This window comes from Diadema antillarum, unplaced genomic scaffold, assembly GCF_040938485.1.
Source record: "Diadema antillarum isolate AM-2024a unplaced genomic scaffold, OU_Dant_1.0 seq00000331_RagTag, whole genome shotgun sequence".
NCBI lineage: Eukaryota > Metazoa > Echinodermata > Echinoidea > Diadematoida > Diadematidae > Diadema > Diadema antillarum.
The window spans coordinates 80,981-95,333 of NW_027271348.1; the positions used below are offsets into that span (position 1 = coordinate 80,981).

At 38.2% G+C, this 14,353-nt stretch overlaps 1 protein-coding gene across 1 annotated transcript in view; it reads right to left on the reverse strand.

Moving 5' to 3' along the window:
- Nucleotides 1-14,353, reverse strand: part of LOC139730733 (autocrine proliferation repressor protein A-like) — a 148,052-nt gene that overhangs the window by 22,597 nt on the left and 111,102 nt on the right. Inside the window, exon 10 of the mRNA XM_071641597.1 lies at nt 3,455-3,542. Within this exon, the coding sequence (XP_071497698.1) occupies nt 3,455-3,542 (88 nt within the window). The remainder of the gene's footprint in view (nt 1-3,454; nt 3,543-14,353) is intronic.

The following is a 14,353-nucleotide window of genomic DNA, read 5'->3' on the forward strand; positions in this document are numbered from 1 at the left end:
CACACAAATCCCTATAGCTAGAGGTTTGTTAATCCAAACATGAAAGAGGGTTCATTAATCCGAACATTTGTGGCCTTATTCCGAAGGTTCATTAATCCGAAAATAGAATAATGTTCTCCATACCGAGTGTTCGTTATTCCGAAGGTACGTTAATCCGAAAAGAAAGGTAAGGTTCGTTATTCCGAAGGCTCGTTAATCCGAAAATGTAATAAGATTCGGTAATCCGACAATGAAATAGGGTTCGTTAATCCGAAAATTAAATAACATATTGGGAAGAATTGCTCATTATGATGAAGATGTAAAAGAGAAGAAAGGGGGCATGTGAAAAAAAAAATACTTTTTTTTTTCATCGATGACACAATTAAGAATTACGATTGCATTCCATGTTGTCAATTAGTAAGTATATCGTACGTGTTCATACATGTCTGTATGTTTGGGTGTGTGTGTGAATTTCCTGTTCGTAATATCTTACCATTTTTTTCTCGAACTAAAATATCTTGTTTGGTCACAAAATGAATTTTATTTCATTTTCGGAATTACGCGCCTCATTACATAGCCGGATTAACAAACCTTATTTGGTGATCCCTGAAAGCTCACGGATCACCTTCAGTTTCTGTACGAATTTTTTATCTTTCTTTCTGTACAAATCTTGTGCAGAGCATATCTTTAAAAGTTCAAACCCTTAGCTCTTGAAACGTGCAGCACTTATGTATCATGAGCTCAAGATTATGACGTCACTTGCCAAAAGCACATTGTTGCCTCTAGCTCCATTTCCAAAGTCATTTCCCAATGAAAATTTAAAGTTGCATATTTCATGTAATGATCTATAAGATTATTTTTTGTATAAAAGAATTGCCCTGGCGTGCACGTAGGCGAGCGTACGCGCGCGTCAAAATTTCTGTATGGAATCAATCTCTAATTTCATTGAGCATATCTTTACCAAATTTCCAGTCTATCCAATTTGATTTAACGTCATACTTGCTTGTCAAATTTGAAATGTCGTGCGTGCGTCAATGGCGATACACAGTGCAAATGTGCGGAAAATGCATATTTTAAATCCGTTCACCTTGTCAGAATGGACGTTGACCCAAATATGATAGCTGATGAATGGTAGATGACAGCTAATTGGACTTCAAGGCTGGCGGAATAATTTAAGGTTATCAAATTTCTGCATGAAACGAAAAATATGAAATTTTATGACGTCATCAGATTTCACATTCATTCAAGGCATATCATTCTCATCCTTCACCAATTTTTACCCAAAATTTCAGTAAGTTGTAGCTTATTAGACTTTCTATCGAAATTGATCACTACTATTTTTCAATGTTATGATGGCATCATCGTGAAAAAAAAAATGATTGAAGTTACCCTTGTAAATTTTGGCCATTTCACCTGTTATTTCTGTGGCAGTCCAGCTTTTCTCGAAATGCCAAATGACATGACTGTGTAAATCTAGCAGTAGCTCACTTATCCTTTCGTGAATTCCTCCAAGATTTCGATGTTTTGTAGTTTGCATTTGGGGTATTTGTTATAATTATTTCAATTTATGAGTAAATGTCTGAATCATTGTGATGAGTCGTCACTCAAATTATCATCACCTTCATCACTTTTTTTTAAGTCATTGACATTGACTGGTCATTATCATCATCACCTATCTTTAGATTTTACAGTTTTTGGATTTATGATGTCATAGCTAATGATGTTTGATATATGTTATTTATGAACTGTTATATACCTCTACTTCCCTTTCCTTTCTTATTCTTTTTCTTTCTTTCTTCTCTCTACCGCTAATCCTCCCTTTATATTTTTTTCTAGCAAGTTGACGTACAACTACAATGATTATATTCGTTATCATTATTATATCTCAGAATTTGTAAAGTGATTATGTGCAATATTGGTGGATTTAGAAAGAAATTTATATGATATGATGATATAATCACCGATATTGTTTCGTATGTGTTAATTTGTTTGTTGTGTTGTATTTTAGAGCGAGTCGGTTTGAGTTCTTTCAGTTTATCGCGGGCTGACATGGGGGGGGTTGAGACTGGGAACGTAGCAACAGGGAAGGTTTCTGGAGTTTTTAACATCATGCCAATGGAGTCGGTTTTTATGCCACGTTTTTGTACGATTGTTCTTTTCAGTTTAACTTTGCATACATGTTCGGTTATTTATCTATCTATCTATCAAGTACTATTCCGTGTTGTTCTCTCTCTATGTATACGTTGTATTTGTTATGCTTCGTCATTTATATGTAAAAATCCCGCAATGAATTTCCTGTAATGTTTTTTATCGGACGATTAAAATGAATTGAATTGAATTCAATAAAATTGGTTAAAAGCCGAAAGTTAGGCTTCAAATTGAGGAGATTTTGTGCAGTCCGTATCGTGTGGAGGTATAACCTGTTGCCAATCGTCCGTTAGATACCAAGTTGGAATGATAATTTTTGCGTGGAATTTTATTGTATTACTATTATGGAGAGTATGTTCACCAAATTTAAAGTCCCCCTACTTCATTCGATGCCACACATCATTATGGCAAACGCAAATCGACATGGTCTTATTCATTGAGCAAGTAGCTCGCTTTAATACACCTGGATGGATTTCTCCCATATTACATGTTGTAGCTGACATTTTGGTCTCTTGTTCTGTCGCCATTGTTTCTTAATTGAATGTTGGAATTATTTCTGAGAATGTGATTAAATTTGAAACTCAGGCTTCAATTTGCGGAGGTTTTGTTCAATATTTATCGTGTATGAGCAGATCCTGAAAGCTTATCGTCCGCAAGATGCCAAGTTCGAATATCTGTTTTCTGATAAACATACATGAAATTGCGTGGCCAATTGCCGCCTATCAAAAATCACGCGAATCACCTAATTAGTCAGTGATGACCAATTTCTAAGTCTACTTTAATTTTAAGATTAATGAACCTTAATTTATATTCGGATTAACCAACCTTCGGAATAATGAACTAGAATCATTCTCACACAACGATGTATATAAGAAATATATTTAGCAAACACAAGGGAAAAAAAACGTTTTTGTTTTATTTTATTGGAACATGATTTGCCCATTTCTATTTGAGTGATAGCATTATTTGAAAAACAAAAATAAGAAAAAAGAAGGGTTTTGAACATTTCGTGAGGGTAGGATGTTAGCAGATCTCACAATTATTAATGAGGGATATTTTCACAGACTACACAACAATGACACAGCGTATGATGAAGACATGAAATCTATGGTCAACTACAGTGTAATATACAACATGTACATTCAAACCTTTTGGATGCTTCCTAATTTTTCACAGCGGTGCTGCAGCACCCCAGCGCCCCGGCTCCTATAGGGTTCTTTTGTGCATCCCTAGAAAAGTGATAGATTTTTGAATAATTTTTTGCCAGTTTGGAACTCCAGCTCTTGAACCTCCTTAATCTTTCTAAATAGAAGTGTAATTCACAAACCTCGTTGATTGTGCGCATGAATGCAGTAAGGACGGTCAGTAGTTCGACGTGATGCAGAGTCAGGGAATGTTCGGCATTTGGTGTGATCCTGCGGGATAAAAGTTATTTTAAAATTGTTCTATGACGTCGGTTGAGACGTGTTAAAGATAATATGACAGTGTTTCAAAGTTTTATGTCAATCTTTCTTAGTTCGATAATAGAAATGTTTTTTTGCTGTCACGATAGAAATATTCACGACTGTCCCTCCTTAGAGACAGTCTTGTATTAACGATATTTTGTACATTGAATTTTAGGATAATGTTGCGAAATTGAAATAATGTAAATGTATCTGTAGACATCACAATACATAGCACTGTCTTCAATTTGAATAATAACATTCTTGTCTCCTGATTTTCGGTATTGGTACTGCTTCCAATAGTTTTCTCAACTAACAAAGATTGCCTCTAGAAGAGGTAATGGTGGTTTCAAGTTCGGTACTAGTGCTAGTGCTGTCTCCCAAACAACTGCCTTAAACTGAGCCCTAATAGATAAACGCAGCGATACCGATCGCAATTATAGATCCCCAGCACTATAGGTATTGCCATTAAATCATCGCTAAGTCCGCAGGAATTGCGCGGGGAAAACAGTGATTAAAAGATGTAGTTATGACTGCTTAGTTTAGACACATAATAAGGAAGACGCATTAAAATTTCACAAAGTTTCATCCCTTTTCCAAAACACAACGATCTTAATTTTGATCCCAGGCTCAGATTTATGTAGTCATGTCAAGAGTGTTCGTATACGTGTCATGAGCGGATGCACGTCACGAGACCGACACCCACGAGTCATACAGCCCACGAGTTACACAGCTCACAAGTCATACGGCTCACTATTCATACAGCCCACGAGTTTGACACTAAGTAAATAAAGCCCATGAGTTCGACATCAAGTAAAATAAGCCCACGAGTTATACAGCCCACGAGTTATACAGCCCATGAGCTCGACACTACGCACAAAAAAAACCTCTCGAGATCGAAACTACGCAAGCAAAGCCCGCGGGACCGACACTACGCTGAAAAGGCTCACGAGACCGACACTACGCAACAAATGTCTCGAGCCGATACTAGGCAAAAGAGGCTCACGAGACCGACACTAGGCAAAGAAGACCAACGAGACCGACAGGATGAACAACGCCACCTATAGACCAAGTAATTGTATAGGGTGTTCAGATAATGGCATAAGGAAGATATGAGAGATGGAAAAAAGAGAGTTGCTATGGTGTTACCCCGTCAGTTGCCCTCCCTTACCCCCTCTAATGTTTAAGATCTCTAATGGTGATTGCGTGTGTGTGTGTGTGTGTGTGTGTGTGTTTGTGAAAACAAACAAAAGTCAGTGAAAGTGTGCATCAGATCTTTCCACATTAATTTCAAAAATGTCAAAACACCCTCGTTTCCCTTTCCACAAAACACATATACACTTACTTAGACAAAATTGACAAAATGATGTGGGCATTTAGATCAATCAACAAGAAAAGTACCCAGCTGTGAAATGAAGTTTACAAGGAAATATTTCACAAAATGGTCAATGTTGCAGTACACACCTGCCTTACATGATCTGGAGGGGGCATATTCATCTGCGAAGGTGTTGATTTAATATAAATTTTTCGAATTTTGCATATTGTTTACTTACTTTTAATCACTTGAGTTTTATGACAATGTAAAATTATAGTAAGGTTCTACAATTATTGTACATTCTTTTAATCCTACATAGTTTTACGCATCTTATTTTCTGTTACCAAAAAAGTGAAGTCTTTATGTTCTTGTCGAAAAATGAAATAAGAATTGAATTGAATTGAATTGAATTGAAGTAGTGTTAAAGAGGAAATCCAGCCCAAATATAAGTTAGTCTAATAAGAAAGTGTAAAATATTATGAGTTCAACGGTATGATTTTGATTGAAATCGGATGAAAAATAAGAAAATTATGACATTTTGAAGTTTCGCTATTTTTTCGGGAAACAATTCTTGAACGGTCAATATGAATATGCAAATGGCAAAGTGAGCATGTCATACCCTCACAACTTGCCATATAGTTACATGAAATATAGTTACATAGGTACATGAAATTTTGAAATTTTCCGTGTTTCATTCAAACGCAATTATGCCGGAGGCTCAAATCCTCGTATCTATCTGATCACTATTCTGAAGTTAATCAACAAGGAATAATATCATGTTTCAAACTTCAATGACAAAAACATTTAATTTTCATCATTTTGTGTACAAGATCAATGGAAAATTGTGAGGTTATGACATGGTCAGCTCACTCATTTGCATATTCATATCCACTGTACAAGAATTGTTTTGCAGAAATTAGCAAAACATCAAAATGTCATCACTTCCTTATTTTTCATTCAATTTCAGTCACATTTATACCGTTGAACTTGTAAGATGTTATTCTTTTTTATCAGACCAACTTAAATTTGGGCTGCATTTCCCCTTTAAAGATTTGGAAAAAAGAAGATAATCCGTGAAAACAGCTATTCTATTTCATGAAAAATGTATCATTTTGAGGAGAATAATTTTACAAACACAAGCCACAAAGCGAGGTGAGTCGGTGCGATATAAAACGTTTTCATCCATTGAATGTCATACATTAATAGTTACAGAGATAATTACAAATTGAACTCTAAAATGTCTTGGCAGACGGGCAGGATATCTAACGAGGCCTACTTAACTAGTGAAGCGAGAAAGAAAAGGGAAAAAATTTCCTGTCCATCTTCTAGTAAGAAATTGGAAAAGCCTATTAAACATAGCACGATGACATTATCAAAGATCTAAAATTAAATCATACACCGCCCTTGTCTCCTTTCATTTATTCATTTTTTGGGGTCCCATAAAGAGTACAAGTGTATTTTAAAAAGATAATCGTTAACAATGTCTCTCCAACCCCCTAAAAGCCACACGTGTAGAAATACCTACATGTATTTAACGTCTTTGATATGTAGATGGTGCTGTTCAATTAGTAAAGGCACTGTCACACCTTTCCGGGTAAGCTACGCGGGCTTGTTGCGAGTAGGGATTTTTCAGCACACAGGAAAATTTTCTGCGGGCGGACAAGGATGTTGGCGTTTTTCGTACTTGCGTCTTACTTGCTAAACGCGTGCTACATACCTGCTACTTGTGTGCATTCCGTGTGACCTGCGTGAGAGCTTCGAAACCGATCCGTTTTCAGTTACGAGCGACATACGGGGGCTGCGAAGTACCCTCGTATGAGTTGCCTGCGAGGTGCTGCCGCTGAGGGCCTCCTACTGGTGTTCCACGTGTACATCTGCGGGCAAACCCCCGCGACTCACACGGAACGAGTTTTGTGTTATTTTCCCTTTCATGAAACACCCTATGCAGGTACATACTTGTAATTGGCATGTAGATGGCGCTGTTCATCATGACGGCCTAGTGAGCCTTCTTTGCCTAGTGCCGGTCTCGTGGGCTTTCTTTGCCTAGTGTCGGTCTCGAGAGCCTTTTGCGTACTGTCGGTCTCGTGAGCCTTTGTTGCATAGTGTCGTTCTCGTGGGCTTTCTTTTTGATAATCCGCTATGTCCAATGTCCGTGGCACACGGCTTTGTATGATGATCACTGTATCAAAGCAGTGGCGGATCCAGAGGGGGACGCACCGGGCGCGCGCCCCCTCTTTATCTTTTGTTAAAACAAAAACAAAAAAAATTAATGTTATAAAGGCGCATCCCCTTTTATACGGAATTCCTGGATCCGCCCCTGCAAAGGTAGCACAATGGAAATCAGTAGCGGATAATGAACCCAGGGTAGGTCTTTTAAAAATCAACGGAAGAAAATTATCCTTGGGAGTTACAGGTCCCTATACAGACTGTGTGTTTCTCTTGGATCAATCGTCGATGGCGTGGGTATCGTTCTACACAACTTCGACAAACACGAAAAGTTACGGAAACTGAAGGGCAATAAAAATTTGTCATCAGTTAAACACATGAAAAAAAAATCAAGAACGATGTGACTACGATGTGCAGTACCTGCTGCTGTATGGGATAGGAATTATCACTGTCTATCGGTCGAAAATTCTGTACTTGGTAGATATCCTCTAAAGGGCTCCATTACAGGTGCTAGATGTGTGTCGTATGCGGTCAGTCACCAACTTTAGACGCTGTTTATTTTTCGGTTGTGAATTTGTATTCTCGGAGACAAATTATGTCTGAAAGGGAAAACATTACTGTGAACAAGACGCATAGGAGCACAAAACTTATTATATACACTCCGGGTAATATACACTCCCTCAAATAGTGAGCGTTAATCTGCCAGGAGCGACAAGTTGCAAGAGATACACGCTAATAAAGTCTTAGATCAAAAGTTGATAAGAACCTCTGCTATAATTTCCCGCGAAGGGGAGCAATCTTTGTGCGATGATATCATTATTTTCTTCTGCATGTTGTTTATGGTTTGGCTTGGTTTGGTTTGATAGTGCGTCACTTCGATCGGGGCAGTTGCCTTTCCACCCCGGTTCAACCGAGAGCATACATGATTGTAACGTTACGTAACATGCACACTATTCACATTTATGTTGATGCATCTATTGATAGGCACATATGCTGTGATATAATAGAATATGCTGTAAATATTTCTTCTTAAATCCCTTAAGTGGTATGTAAATGAATCATTGTGGTATTTCTCAATAGTAACTTCATTTTCAGCGGATCCAAATAAATTTAATTGAACAAAATGATAAATGCAATTTGTAATTGTGCTTATTTACGTCGATGTAGGGCAATTTGTCAATCAGGTACCTTATACTTGATAGCTAAAGAAATAAAGGTAAGAGTCCCTGAATTCCATTGGGTTTGCATTGATGTTTTCCCACTTTTCATCATTGCACCGTTCTTTCATACAAAACAACAAGATGGAAGAAGCATTTTAAAATATTACCTAGGCCTGCATGTCACCAGATACCGTTTTTTGGAAAAAAAAAGAAGAAGAAGAATATCAGGGGCATGCGAGACTATTGTGTTTGGTTGTATTTTCATCCCATGGCATGTGACAAGTCATCTTGTGTTTTGTTTTGGACGATTCAAGCAACAAAACGAAAAAAAAGAAATGTAACAAGTGATCCATGTATATAAAGTAATAAATGAGGATTTCAGTGTACTATAGTGTCATCGTGTCCTGACGATCGAATTCTGGCCATGAGTATCGGTTTTCCCGGCCAATTTCGTACTTTTGTCAGTCCATTTGAGAGAAGGTTCATTCAATTTAGCGAAAATCCTCGTCACTGCACATTCTGTCATTCAAAATTGCAAGTTGTTCGTTCAATTTAGCATTTCGATCAATGAAATTTGCACATGTGCCTTTCGAATTCGTAAAACGGGCATTCAAATGGGCACGTGCTCTTCAGTCATTCAAATTCGCCAGCACTGGCCGAAAAGGGTATTTCAGTCATTCAATTTCGCGTATGGGCAGTCAAATTCCAAACGTGTTCATTCAAATCAACGTCATGTTATTTCTTTTTTGAAAAGGTGAGAACATTTAAACGCGTATATCTATGTGACTTTTTGTTTCATCCACGCACTGTTAAGCAGTAAAAGTGTCATATTTTTTACCCTACACACTCGAGTTTGTTGTTCTGTAACGCCCCTTTCCTTTCATAGATGTCATCATAGGCCTACATGTACCAATACTACAGATTAACTTCATCTTCTTACAGTCATGACAGCACAAGTTAGATACAGACGTATTTCTCAAGAAGACAAGTAAAAGAATTATAGGATCATTTGTTTGATGATCATAACCTTGACTTCCTAGAACTGGCCGACACACTCGGAATAAAGCGCTCAACGGCCAGATAAGTTGTGGCCACATGCACTTTGGACTGGAAGACTCAATAAGCACATGCATTGAAGAAAAAAAAAACTGTTGCCAAAATCTCTAAAATGAATACGAAAATATGAAATGTAATGACGCTTGCAAAACAATAACTATGTTAAAAAAATAAAGAAAGAACAAAAGCACATGCGTGCTAAATTGACTGCAAAAGATGTTAAATTGGATGCCCAAAAATGAATTCGAATGAACGAGTGCAGCATGTCCGTGATCACGTGACTATATCATTCTAAATTGAATGAATGAATAACGAAATGGTGCTTGTTTTACGAATTTCAATTGAAAAAGTGTTAATTAGAATGAGGCTAAAAGTAATTTGAAAGCTCCAAAAAGATATTTGAATGAAGAGATCATAAAATTGAAATACCGAACATGTCATTTACGCTAAATTTTGCTAAATTGAATGCAGCAATTAGGAATTGGACTGACAAAAGTGCGAAATTGGCCGTGAAAACCTATATTAACGTCACTTCACGAGTTTCTGTCAATCATAGCTTGTAAGTTTCCACTTGATTGTTATTCCTTTCAGCAACCTTACCTCTGCCATGGGTTTCATATCTATTCAGCCTGTGTAACATTACCCATCTAATTTTCTTTGTGTTAATAGACCCTCGCGTTAAACTGATGTTTTATACTTTTATAATAGCTGTAGCCGCAGTATAGAAAAAACAGTTAAGTATTGGAAATACAGTGTTATAGTGACAGTGCAGTATGGAAGTACTAGAAACAAGCCATTTGTGAAGTGTGATAATAATAATTTAGAACAGTGCTGTTCAAAACGCTCGAATATGGAAGGTTCCAATTATTTCAATAATGTAAGTTTTCGAAAGAGTAATATGCGAGACTCAAATCAACTCACCCACACACACACACACCCTCACACACACACTATCCCGGTCACATTTTCTTTACTATTATTATCATTATTATTATCATCGAGAACTTTTTTTTTCTTCCATAGCTTTTCCTTATGCGGTAGAAGTGGAAGTGAGAAGGACATGGTGGATTCTTATTTCAAGTGGGAGGGACTGATGAATCATATCAAAAAAGCTGCTGGAGTGATGATCTTCAAGCTTTCAACACATTGGCGAGTTTGTACACATCGTTCTATGTGGCGCATCGTTCCGTATTGAGACAAAAGGTATTTAGAAGCTGGGCGCGGATGCTGATTTTCAGAGCCGTTAATCCGCGTTGTGTATGGCACATGACGTCCATGAACATTATGAATACAAGTATAAGGGTTACATAATAGAAACCAGTGGCAGAGAATAAACCTTTGAAATACAACCATTTTCAGATATATTCGGACAAGGGTTGCTACCAAAGAAGTGCACATGTATGTGTCTATGATGCATGTTCCAGTTCGACCAGCCCTCATATCCTCACTAATAAGCCAGTTCTGAGATAGCTCATGAGCACATGTGGGTACAAAGGACTTTTCATTTTTCTCAGTTAGTTAAGCACTTCACTCGATTCAAGGCGACATAATGCATCAGTGTGCCCGACATAGCAATTTATGGAACTCATATTCAACAAAGGATGAACCTGCGTAGATCAACATACTAGTATTGACCAGAATGTTTCGTCAATCACCACTTTGGGAAGCATTGACTTCATTGTGCTGCATTGAATGTATCAACAACAGGTGGATTGCTGTCAGGCACCATTAATAAAGATCACATGAATAATCATTGTATCTCAGATGCTTATCTCAGTGAATTTAAAAACCGACCTGTCTCTCAGTACAAATTGTCTTTCTCTGCTCATGCGCAAATTGAATCCCGAACTGAATTATTGAAAAGGCTTTAATTTTTCAGTTGAAGAAAGAGTAATTGCGGAGATTTGAAGCTACAAGTCACAGAATTATGTAATCTTTGCTCAAAAGAAACTCAAATGTTTAGTGGCTTCTTGGTGCAAGAGGACTCTATGACCCCCCCCCCCCCAAAAAAAAAAAAGAGCTCTTGTCATACAGAAAAGTATATATCCTGAAGCAAACAAAAGTCGCAAATGTGTGAGCAAGTGCTGCTAGAATCCTCGAGTAAAGACACAAACGAAGTCATTGCACACCAACAATCTGTGATCTCATTAGTCAGTGACCGTATTCGATTGAGTAAGTTACATGGTGTGAGATAGACCAATTTTATTGTATCCCTCGGCATGTAATGTAATGTTTTCGATATCAGTTAATGCATAATGAAACAGTTTGTTTTTTGTTTGTTTTTTTGGTTTTCTTTTTACAGTCGCGTTAAATCTTGATACGTGAACAGAGTAAAACAGAAGCACCTTTTTGGTTGTAGACTCTGTGTACATCTGTAAAAGATCTAGATAAGTAGTCACATACTTTAGACCCTATTAATAAATTCTATATACTGCAACATTGTGCCTTTGCATCCATCCTTTGTATAATACAAGGAGTTGTTGGTGCTGGGATTTGGTTATGAATATCACAGTAATTGTACTGATGTTCATCCACTAGTAAAATCACTTATAAAAGAAATAAGCATGACCAATCTCTACGGATATAAATAAATGCAATGTACCACTACTATCGCTACTTCAGTTATCATCATCGTCACGACCATGTATTGGGACAGAATGCGTAAATGGTTTCATCAAAGTATAGTATGTGAGATATTTCTTGGAACACATTACAATTTCACACATTTGAAATGCAACAACCAGTGATACAATTTGCAAACACACGCACACACACAAACCAACTTAAAGGACGTATATTATGAAGAAATGGCCATATAATTCTCCCATTGACCTAAACTACTATACCCCCTCCCCGAAAAGATAGGATGAAGCTGAATACCGCCAACGTACAAATTGCCTCAATTGCCATACTCTGTATTACGATTTATCGCCGTTCGTATTCCATTCAATATCTTTGCGGTAACGCACTTGTATCTCAAGTTTAATGTTCCACGGCTTTTTTTAGAAAGCTACAAAATAATCTGAGAAGAGCTGTGAACAACAAGTAACCAAAGACAAACGTATGAGGAGGAAAAAAATCAACGACGACTGTACAGCAGGAGATAACAGACAGCGTTCGTTCCATTATAATAATATAATAATATTCCCTTCTTTTAGTACTCTTAGGGTTACTTGCTCTTTGCATTTCATTTTCTGACGTAAATAGCCCTATACGCGGCCTTTCGGTGGCTTTGGTTGTGTCCCTTTCATTCATTAGTTGGTGCAGCCCTGTTTGTTTGGCGGCGACCCTTCCTTGGCCTTGGTTGTGGTCTTTCATTCACTAGTTGGGGCAGCCCTTTTAATCGTTTTGCCGCGGCCCTTCTGTGGTTTTGGATGTGGCCTTTTCATTCACTTGTTTGAGCAGCCCTTTTGATCATATTTTGGCCACGACCTTGGTTGTGGCCTTTCATTCACTAGCTGGTGCAGCCCTTTTGTGTTTGGCAGCGACCCTTCCTTGGCTTTGTTGTGGCCTTTCACTAGTTGGGGCAGCCCTTTTTGTTTGGCAGCGACCCTTCCTTCGCTTTGTTGTGGACTTTCATTCACTAGTTGGGGCAGCCCTTTTAATCGTTTTGCCGCGGCCTTTCAGTGGTTTTGATTGTGGCCCTTTCATTCACTAGTTTGAGCAGCCCTCTTTATCACATTTTGGCCACGGTGTTACGGCAAATTTTGGTAATTTTACCTTTCATTCACTAGTCTGAGCAGCCCTCTTGATCACATTTTGGCCACGGTGTTACGGCACATTTTGGTAAATTACCAAAATGTGCAATTTTCCAAAATGTGCTGTATCTATGTCAGGGCACATTTTGGTAACTGCACATTTTGTTAAAGAAATTTGTTACCAAAATGTGCCGATATTGCACCTATACCTGACGGGATCAACTGTTACCAAAATGTGCACTTAAAAGTGGATTTGCCTGCACATTTTGGACAATCTGCACATTTTGGTAACTGCACATTAAATCCATGGATGGGCATGAGAGTTGATACGGTCAATGAGTTAAGGCGATATGATCCTGCAGTAAAGACAGGCAAGACACTTTTTTTAGCTCACATTGCGATCGCTCTTCGTTTTTCGTTTTTGCCGAGGGGGAAAACACATTTTCATCTTCTTCTTCAGAACCAGTGGGTGAATTTCAATCAAACTTGGTGGGGATCATCCTTAGGGGGTTGGATAATAAGGTTGTTCCTGTTGGGCATATGGCCTCCATGGGGAGCCCCCCCCCCCCCCCCGGGGGAAATAGGTAGAAATTTGTTATCCAGGCCAAAAAGCATTACACGCAAGATATGTTGTACGTGGCTATCTTTACGGCTGAAGAATATAATTTATTTATGGGAATACCTATGGTATCCCCCTTGGAGACCGGGGGGGGGGGGAACACATTTCATATTCTTCAGAACCAGTGGGCGGATTTCAGACAATCAAACTTGGTGAGGATCATTCTTAGGGAGTAGGGTCCCAAAGTTGTAAGTAAGTATGGGTCAAGTGCATTGGTAGGAGATTTAGCATTCCAGGAGTAAGAATTCAATTAAGGTGATCAATAATTGTCCCAGGCAGGACTAGTGTTCAGTGCTAGTAATTTTGTGAAGGGGAAGGGGCATATGATGTGTGCGTATTATGTGACTTGTGTATGCGTTTGCGCATAGCTGTGTGTGTGTGTGTGTGTTTGGAGTATAATAATACAATATGTGGAAACTGTGCATGTGAGGTGGTTGTATAGTGGTAGTGGTTTGTTTGTCTGTGTGTATACGTGTGCCTGTATGCGTACGTGTGTCTGTTTGTGTTTGTGTTTTGATGTTTGTGCGAACGAACTTTTTGAGCAGTAGGCACTACTAGTACTGTGGCAATGAAAATGCCTTCAACGTGTATGAGCGCGTGTTTATAGAGTTCACAGCGGCGTTGATTTCAAAATAGTATGGGTGTGTCAATTTCAGCGGTGAGGCGGGCTAGGAGAGAGAGACTGAGAGAAAAGGCATACGAGGGAGGTACCCTCCCTAAATGTTAACTGTCTTTGTTCATTTTATTCACTGCAGTCATATTATTCTTCC